Raw genomic sequence first — 10,495 nt, forward strand, 5'->3', positions numbered from 1 at the left:
ATTTTACTTCCATAATGTAATATGTAGGAAAATGTATTATAATTATCAAAATATTTTTTGTATTTTTTTTTTTTTTGCAATCTGTTACTGGCTGTTTCTTCGTAATTATTCACTCAAAACGTCATTCACTCATTTGTTTACAGTGGATTTTACTTATAAAGTGACAAATTTTGTTTCAATCAACAATGCATGTTGACTTTAAACTTGAATTTTACATTCTATATTTACTATATTTTGCTGCAGGGAAGACATTGTTTTAAAAGCATCTTTAGCTGAATTTGTGTGTGTGTGTGGCTGCAGGTTCATCTGGCAAAGATAAAGTACACCTACTCTGGATTCCAGGTGTCTGCAGTCTGTGCTGTGTGTGTGTGTTTGTGTGTGTGTGTGTGTGTGTGTGTGCACGCATCACATGACCGTTTGTGAAGTTATACATAACATAATCCTGCCCTCCTCCTCTCCTCTCTCTCTCCTCCACCTCTTCATCCCCATCGCTTAAATCAAGAAAATGGCCACGCATCAAGAGGATCATTTGGGCCCGAGAACAACCCTCAAAACAGTCAATCATCTTAAAGACGCACACAGACGCACACAAGCAGATCTGAAGTCTCCCATCATTCCTGCCGCCGCTGATGTCACCCCTGCGCCCTTGCAGCATCTGACAGCAAGAAAACCGATGAACCCAATGGAACAGAAACGACTGCGAGTGCAACGCTCTAATCACAAGAACGACTCTTTCTGTGCGCAGCGGATCACGTGCTGCTGAATGCGGAACTCTATATGGAAATGGCAGTTGCATGGTTGGCACATGACATGCATGCTGCTATCTTTGCTTTGCTGTTAAGTTAATCACCTATTGCCACTCATCATTTATGACATACATAATCTCTCTAGAGCCACAAGAAAATGATATCATAGCAATTCTGGCGACTGATGGCACCACATGAATGTACACGGATCACAAAACCCTTCGCCAGCAAAGACGGTGAGCTGTGACGTCAAAGTCAGCAGACAGGAAAACATGTAAGTGCGTTTATAATTTCTCTTAGCTCTCTCTCACTCATTGTTGCACTATATTGCAACTTTTGAGGTAAAACTAGTCACTGGATTTGCCAAAAAGCCATAAAATCTTTGAAAGATATGCATTGTTTTGTCTGAGATATGTAAAGGAATGTTATGTGCTATCCACAAGCAAAACTGCATATTTTAGTATATTTTCAATCATTTATACAATGTATTATTAATATTAGTTATTATTGATCAAATTAATGTTAATATTAAATATTAGTTCATAATAATTTATACTGTGACAATATACAAAATATTTTAAAAGTTCAGAGTCTGTAAGGCTGAAAGAAGACTTTTTTGCTCAACAAGACTGCATTTATTTGATCAAAAATACAGTAACAATAGAAATAGTGTGAAATATTACAACAATTTAAAGGAACTGTTTTCTATTTGAATATATTTTAAAATGTAATTTATGAAAAAATTCAGCATCGTTTGATTAATCATGATCCTTAAATTATTGGAATATGCTGATTTGCTGCTCAAGAAACATTATTATTATTATTATCAGTGTCGAAAATAGTTATGCTATGTCATATTTCTGTGGAAACTATGATGCATTAATGAATAGAAAGTTCAAAATAACAGCATTTATTTGAAATGGAGACCTTTATAAAATGCATGTCAATCTGAAATCAAACAATAAGTGGATGATCGTTGGCCAGAACTGTGACCAGATGCACCGATAGTCAAAGTAAGAGCCTTGAGAGAGAGAGAGGTCCTTGAGCTAAATGTCCTCTTAAGACTGTCGCTCTTGTTTGACTGAGTTTGTTAGTTGGCTACATCATCTTGACATGTAATTACCAAAGCTCTCTTAATCACTGCAGTGCAGATTAATAACAGGGGGCTCCTGTGGGGGTCACATCACCACATCAAACCCCTCTCTGCCTCGCTCTGAGTCACACACTTGATAAATACTGCACCCAATCATTACACATTCAAGGGCAATCTGCTCTGAATATTATATTCCAAAAATAAAGAGTAGATTTAAACAGAAAACTGACTGTGAATGCATAATACAAAAGCACAGTGGACAGTCCGATTCATCAGATACCAGGTATTTCTGCTTATCCAAATATACACCTCATATGCTCGCTTATGAACAGATAAATAAAAATAGAAATAATAAAATGTAACAATATTCATTGAAAATAAATATTAAAAACTATGAAGTTAAACATGTAATAATAATAGCCATAATAATAATAATAATAATAATAAAATAAATTCTATTGTTATGGCCCTGCATGGCTTCAGGAATATTTTTCTGCATGTCCTCCAAAAGAATGTGAATGAGAGAGAAACCGCAGATTTACCAGCATCTCTCTTCCTCTTTTCTCCATTGGAGCGAGGGATTCCCAGAATGCCGTTGATTGAGTAGGAGCCCACAGGGTCATTGGAGGAGCTGGAGACTGGAGGAGATGCTGTGCTGGGGACTATAAAGAGTGAAAGAGAGCGAGAGAGAAGGTAGATGATGGAAACTCTTCCCATGTATATAACATCACTTTAGAATCACTTATCTCTTGCATTGAATCTGTTTTCATAGGTACTTTGGGTTTCAAAAATCTGAGACCACTAGTGTTTGGGATTTGTCTACATTAATGCACATTATTACAAATTATACTATTGGCATGAACACAAAATGAACACAAACTCTCTTTTACATAATAACAGCAGCACTGGAGCTACATGAACAAAAGCTAATGATCACATTCTCCAGCATGGTTTGAGAGTATCTTAAACTCTGATCGCCTGTCACATAATTAATGTTACTAATTTACCTGTATTTGATTAGTCACCTAAAATGCTCATAATCTTGTCAATTTCTTCTTTATTTTATGCCATTGAGTGTAAAAAATATTATTTTTTTATTCCCTGGTTTACATTTCACTGCCGTCTCAGAATTGTCCCCTACACTTTATATGATTTATAACATAGTTCTGCTAAGTATTTATGCTGAGTTCAAAAATGTCAATAAAACTTCCCATCTCCTACAGTTTTTCACAACATAAGAATGAAGATTTTACAAATTATATAAATTAATGCTCTTATTACAATAACAAAAGCAGTCGACTAAAAAAAGAAGTATACTAAATGAAAACTTTCTGCAAAGAAGTGTAAAAACATAAATAATTTTCAGAATCATTCATACATATAAAAATGGACCAAGAATTAAACAAATAGTTGTAATCTGGCTCAGAGGAAGACATAAATAATTTTTTTATAGTTGTTTTTCTGATGTTTATGGGACAATACAACTGACTTTGGCAACTTACAAAGCAAAAATGTTACGAAATGCATCATATTTTGAAAAAGTGTGACTCAGCCCCTCAAAATTAGTTAGAAAAAAGTAGTGGATTTCTTTCAGCAAAATATGATGCAGGGCCATGCAATGAATTAAAAGACGATAAAAGTTTAGCGTGCATCTGTACTTTTGAACTAAACCACTATGACATAGTAGGAAGGCATCTGATTGTGGTTTTTCTTCTGTCATCTGCTCCAGATGCAGGTAATATCCAGCTCTGAGCAGAAAGCTTTGACCCGTAATTTGATTTGGAGGGATGACCTTGTCCACAAAGGTCCAAAGATGGCCCCTGGAGTTAATGATGTTATCTTACCTATAGTGTGTCCTGGGGTGGAAAGAGACGTCCCATCTGGTGAGGGGTGAAACGGTTGCTGAACCTTCGTCCGAATGATCCTGCACAGTAAATAAAGTACATTCACTCACATGGAACTCCAGAGCCAATGCAGTGTGCCTCGCTTTGTCCGTCTGTCTCTCTCTGATAATCTCAGATTTACTTTATATATCTCTGAGCAGACAGAACGGATAACCGTAGATGCTCAGATCCCGTTTAGCTGAGCGAGAAGCAGACTCGCTGTACCTTTAAGGTGAGATAGAGCGAAAAGCTCTCGGAGCTCTTTTGCCTTGAGTGATCTTGCAAACAAAGCATGAAATCACAACAATTCACCTCGATAATCGTGTGTGTGTGTGTGTTTGTGTTTCGGTCCTGAGGAGAGCCTCAGGCTGGGTTCTAACGTGGATGAGGTTCTATTGATCTAGACTCTCTAGGATAAAAAGTTCTGAATTAGCCACATGGGTACCGGGATGCAAATGGAAAGCTATAAATTATATGTGACAGGAAAGCAATAGTTGCTCAGTGCGGTGTACAAGCTTACGCCAGCATTTGATTCTGTTAATCTGAACGGCACTTTGGGAAAAAGGCCCGCTGTCACGCTCATTTGTAAACTTTAGATCTATTCATCACCAGTGGCACTGCTCCTGTTTCAGCAGACATATGCAAACAAATGCACTGGAAGCCACCTTTGTGCTGCACGCAAAAACCATGCCTTTTTTTGTGTGACGTATTTTTCATTTCATGCCCCATGAAGATTATTGATTGTAAAAATATTTAGAATAGACCACGGATACTAGTCAAAGAGCTAATTTATTTCCATTAAAATGAGTGTGCTGCTAATATTGATATCTGCGGAAATAAACATCAGCTTTGAGGATGTATCCTCGGGGCATTGAAACAGAGAATGGAAAGACTGTGCAGTGACAACATATCAATATTATATTTCATTTCTCTCTTTAAAACCATAGTTTGACCCCCTCGCATGGCCTGGGGAGAATAAATCTGCAGACTTTATCCACAATCTATGTTTCTGTTATCGAATAAGTCATTTGGAAGAGTGAATTAATGTCTGGCTTGTGACTGAAAATCCTCGGAAGAAATATTAAAATTGCTTTACATGTGAATCAGTAATATTGAGCGCTGTTGAGGAGGTTTTTATAAGTCTGGCGGTTTCGGTGCTGTCACTTCTTGGCTGTGGAGACACTTTAGTACAACAGAAACTCTGTAACACTTAATAATGTATGTTAAAGAAAAGTGTCGCGAGTCTGAACATCAACCTCTCACTGTCAACAGGCCGGGGCTCAGTGTGCACACACGACTATAGGGCTTTTTTCTTTCATGCAACATTTTCAGTTGCTGATGCAACTGATTCTCTTATTGTACACCACAACTTAATGCATCCGCAGACTCTTCTTTGCAAGTTGCAAGCTGACTTTTATCAGAATTCCCAAATGATTTTATATTATATTAACAGATTCAGCTTGGTTTTAGATTTATTCAATAATCCTTATTTAACAATCCATACATTGCTTCATGCATACGTATATCAACATACTGTTAGCTACAAACAGACATAAAGGTGGAATAAATTGTGTTTCATTAAAGTTAAGCTATTGCTAATACAGTCTTTAAAAGGAGTCACTTTTTCCTGCATTCATATTTTAATTCCCCTCATAAACAAAGACCTGTTTCCTGTTTCAAAATAGCCAGACTGAATTCAATTAGATTTTAGAGACATTTAAAGGCTTGGGTAATTACATTAACGTACATTTTGCATTTATCTCACAAGTTCATGTCAAAAGGCGTTCAAATGGCCCTTTTTAGGTGACCATGAGGCATGAAATGAATTTTTTTCTAGCCTTCTCTTCTGTTGTGTGAGGCGCTCTATTCTTCACCATCAACTCATTAAAATGTAATGCAGAGTCTGGTTTTATGGAAGAGTGAATCTTAACCAAAGTTCAGCGCCTCACTGCTTCTTTTTACCGGTTTGATTTTCCACACAAATCTAACACACCACCCTAAACCAGCATTTTAAGGATGTAAATAGGATCATATTGGATTATGGATTATGCATGCTGCAGGTTTCCCATATATTGTAGGCTGGGTGGTATAATATCGATCATTATTCCAGTTGGAACAAAAATAAAAATGTTAAGAATATAACCTTGTGAATTGTTATAAAGAAAAAACACCACTTTCATTATTTGTCTATTTCACAGCAGTATTAACTGTGTAAGAATATATTTTAATATATACTCAAATAAGCAATTTATTCTCTTGATTTTGTTCATTTGGGAATCTGAATATGATGAAATATGAAAACTCCAGTCTTCTTCTTAATATAGATTATTTTGGAGAATAGAAGGAACCGATAAATATCAGTATAAACAGTAATGGAGCAACTCTGTGTCTCTTTTAGCAGGTCTGATCGCCGTTCATTGATCGGTTTTCACGGTCAGATGAGATTGTAGAGCTTCAGTCTGTCATTGTTGCGGTGGTTTGAAGCAGGGGATTGAATTTCATCCACAAGACCACCGGCAAAGCCACAGAACAGAGCTTTTTACTGCAACAATGGACAGCCTAATATTAACCAAAATATATGATAATTAGCCTACTATAGGCCTAATGAATTTCAAAGCATTTTTACTTCAAAATAAGCGATTTTAGATAAATGTTTTGGAAAGCTTTTAAATTTTTTTGTCCCTCAACGAATAAAATAGAAAGAACGGTTCGATTAAAGTTTATAGCCTACTAAGTGTTTTTTTTTATATATATATATATAATTTGTAATAGGTCGAGGGACGTCAAATGAATTAGTTTTGCATTTAAATAGGCTATAGGTACGTTTCAAATATTTGCGGTATAATTCAATGTAAAGGTTTAAAAGCTACGATTAAAAGTTGGTCAACAAGCGTTTGCTCTTTCACCTGAGCTGGTAACCATAGCAACCGTCCTCTTCTCGACCACCTTCAGGTGAGATCAGTCATCGGGACGAAACACAAATAGACTATTATAATAGGCAAAAAGCCACACAGGCTAATATGGTTCAAAACGTCTTTGCGGAAACGCCAAAGACGTTTTATCTCAGAAAAAGAAGACTGCATTATTGGCATATCAGTTATTGATAAATGACTGGGTTTCCTCACCTGTTTATGGAGGAGACGCTGGGGACGGTGTCGTTATCGCAGATGCCCTCCGCCAGCAGCCTGTCCCGGATCTCCCAGGCGAACATGGTGGGATTCTGGCGTTTATAGTCTGCTATTTTATCCACCACCTTCGGCGTGGCCACTTTAGGTTTGGATCCTCCGATGACTCCAGGCTTTATGCTGCCAGTCTCATAATACCTGCAGAAACACGTGTAAATCTGATTTTCATAACCTAATGACAATCAACAACAGATGCGTGCTAGCAAAGCCATGAAAATGTTTTATCTAAGCTACTTAACACGGCCCATAGCAGCACTAGTAGGAAATTATCATATGATTAGAATACTAATTTAAAATTTTGCGCAGCAGGACATTAAACAGCCCATCTGTTTTAGTTACCCACTTATTAATCTAAGATGAAGAGGGAGAGAGAGAAAAAATCTATTTGAAACGGAATTCTATACATTGATGACCAAACTACAATAAACTAAGCTAAAATCTATTTATTTTAGAAACATTTTTGGATTTATAAATCAATTTATCATTAAATCCATTATAAAACGGGCAGGCAATGAATGAACAAGCTCATTAGCATTTCTACTTCTAGCTGTTGACCTTACTGAAACAGCCTGAACTAGCAAATTATTTTTATTTTAATGATGAATCATTTAAAAGCATTCAAATCATTAGTCAAATACTTGATTTTTAAGCGCGTATGACCAAAATAGCCTACATGTATTGGCTTTTTTTCTGTAAAATAAAAGGCATTTAAAGCACTTTTGGATTTTTATGGTCTGTTATGGAAACCCGTTTTTGTGAAGATAATTAAAATCATGGATCTTTAGCTCAAGTGATTAATTTGGTTTAGTTGATTTCAAATTGGGTAATAATCGGGGAAAACGCGCATGATTCTCAACCCTGCGCTAGAGTATACGATTTCAATTCATTTTCTCTGCCAGTATGTTGGGTTGTTCGTCATGCAAACTAAAACTATTGCAGCATGTTGCTAATTCTTTTCAAATGATTATTCATCCAGTTTGTTGAGAGCTCATTAATTGGGAGATCACGTTAATACTTCTAAAATTTGATTGTAAATTAGTGATGGTTAAAAAGGGTGAAAAAAGCACCTGAAACACACTTTACATCAACTGCTGCGTTGTTCTTCAATTGTGCGTCTCGCACTGAGTAAATGTCATGTTGTAGGGTCTCACCTGCCCAGGATCTTGCTGACGCAGCCGTGACTGACCCTCAGCTGTCTGGAGATGTCACAGGGTCGGACCCCTTGATGCGCGAGCTCCACGATTCTCTGGCGCACGACGTCAGGTAAAGGCCTTCCGTTCACGAACATCCCCCCCAGCTGGTTCACTCCCCCGTGCCCTATACCGGAGACAACAGCAACAAACACCCAGAACATAACATTACATACAGCCCGTCAGTGACGCACGTCACATTCGCCCAATTAACAAAAGACGCGTTCTGTACGGCCACACACGAGTTCCAAAACGCAAGAAAGGTTAATTGCAATCAAACGCACTTTGTGCTAATGAATCCCTGACTGTACTCACATCAAGTCACTGAATAAACAAACGCAAATGAATATATGCAATGAAAAATAATTCTGCATAAACTACCTGCTTTATTTTCGTTTGTATACATGTGCCCAGCGAAAACATGCACAAACATATATTATATTAGTTCATTTACAATATTATTGGTAGAATAATATTATTACTACATTTTATTTTCTATAATAATTTAAAACTTTGCAATATATTATTATATGCATATGCATTTATATTTATTATAGAAAAAGAAATGCATAGGCTAGGCTATATAAATATATATATATTCGTAAATATAAATATATATTTTGTATATATTGTATTTCTAAATCCAAACAGTTGCGTAAACAGAATGACTATCAGTAGCATTTTTTAAGCGTTTCACAAATTCTCTATAGGCTCGAAATATTAACATTTATTTCCGTCTATATGTTTTCTAGTGATGCACATTAAACTCCTGTCCTGGTTGTTGAACCAACACTGGGGTTTGTTACTCGTAGGTGAGCGATTAAATTACACGAGCATTTATTGTTTTCATTCCCTAGATATAAATTATTAAACAGTTTTGTTTGATCACGTTACATATTGTTATTCTCAATTGATTGTTTTTCTGAAAAGATTCTGTTTGAATTCAATTTAAAGTCCAAAGCTTGATGCAGAACGATTTAGCAATTGAATGGTATATTTACAAATGTACAGTTTTTGCTTTGACAAATCACGAATATTTACTACTTTAAATCGAAGTGGAATTCTCTCAATATTATCAATATTTTGGTCTTTTTTAATTCATTGCATTCACATTCTCTTTTATTTAAAAAAATAATGCAAAAAACGCATGCTTTAATTTCCACCACCAACCACACGCAGGCATATTAATCTCGATTATTAACCGAGTTCTTTAATGTTTCTGTTTTATATTGATTTATTATCTTATTTTCCCTAAATGCAATTTAAGAACAGTGTATTTTTATTATTTCTTTTTTTAATCCGGAAGCTTAATAATTTCCTGTTCCAGTGAGGATCTTAATTGGCTCAAATGTGAAAGACATTCTCCAGATAAACTCCAGTGTAACTCACGGTGCATGGCGGAGAAGGGGTCTGCCTTACAGTGAATATCCATCGGATAACAGAGAAAGGACAGATAATCAACTGAAGTCGCCGTCTCGTCTTTCTTACACACAGAACAACTGAAAGAAACGGAGAAGACGTAAGGTGAATCCAGCCGAGGAGAGGGGAACTTCGGAAAGTTGCAAATGGACGCAGGATTTGTCAGGTGTCAGACATGACCGTGCGTTCTAGGTCAGAACAAAGTGCTTTCAGAGCAATAGATGCTTAAATGTTTTCAGCACGCATGCTTTCCCCAGAACTCGTTTTCCAGCCTTCGTCCCATCCATCTGCGTGTTAGTATCTCTTATATCCCGGTGGTCTCGGTTAGCAGGTGCGGGGCTGCCGGGTTTGGGTTCTGCGCATGGATGACAGATTGCAGAACCATTGGAGACTGCGGGTTTCCTGTGCCCAGCTTTCCCTCGATAACAACACGATGCGTTCGCACGCGCGCACGGCCCGGGACTGAAGGACTTGGGTCACTCGTGTTGGTTTGTAAAAGCTCCAGCCCCCTCCTTTACGCGGACCCCCTTTCGCCACTATGGATGAGTGTATCAGACAAAGGCAGTAGATTCCAGCACTTTGTGATTCGTTCAGATGAAGCTCCATCCTCCTGTCACTCCAAAAGGGGAGGGAGAAATTCAGCGCCTCTAAGTGAACGAGAGTTTAGTGGAAATCGAGCGAAGATGAGAGCAAATCATTTGCTTTTCTTTGTGATATAATAGTCTACGACTTATGAGGGATTCTATCAAATCAGAATTGCGTATTTTCTCCCGTGTCCTTAATGAATCATATCAATTCCGTAACGAATAACAAACTAGCGTACAGGCAATAAGATGCGTAAAATGAGCGTTTTTATTAAATTAACCTTCACATTCAGTCAACATCTCACAGTAAGGCTCAGAATAAAAGCGCACAGCTGTGGCCTCCGAAATACTATTCCAAATACGCATCTTGCTGGAAAAGCGCAGCTCTGATGTCA

At 37.1% G+C, this 10,495-nt stretch overlaps 1 protein-coding gene across 4 annotated transcripts in view; it reads right to left on the reverse strand.

The window, feature by feature from the left end:
* The window catches only part of LOC306852164 (paired box protein Pax-2a-like), a gene marked incomplete at both ends in the record, with an annotated part of 32,311 nt that extends 22,776 nt beyond the window's left edge, over positions 1 to 9,535 (reverse strand). For 3 of the 4 annotated variants that reach the window (XM_079388831.1, XM_079388830.1, XM_079388832.1), the window contains 5 exons: positions 2,382 to 2,501; positions 3,684 to 3,763; positions 6,848 to 7,045; positions 8,059 to 8,224; positions 9,487 to 9,529. In XM_079388831.1, coding sequence (XP_079244957.1) covers positions 2,382 to 2,501; positions 3,684 to 3,763; positions 6,848 to 7,045; positions 8,059 to 8,224; positions 9,487 to 9,529 — 607 coding nt within the window. Of the gene's footprint in view, positions 1 to 2,381; positions 2,502 to 3,683; positions 3,764 to 6,847; positions 7,046 to 8,058; positions 8,225 to 9,486 lie in introns of all 4 variants that reach the window. The other variant, XM_079388833.1, reaches the window with a different exon arrangement.
* Between the last annotated feature and the right edge of the window lie 960 nt (positions 9,536 to 10,495).

Source organism: Barbus barbus, assembly GCF_936440315.1.
Source record: "Barbus barbus genome assembly, chromosome: 32".
Taxonomy (NCBI): domain Eukaryota; kingdom Metazoa; phylum Chordata; class Actinopteri; order Cypriniformes; family Cyprinidae; genus Barbus; species Barbus barbus.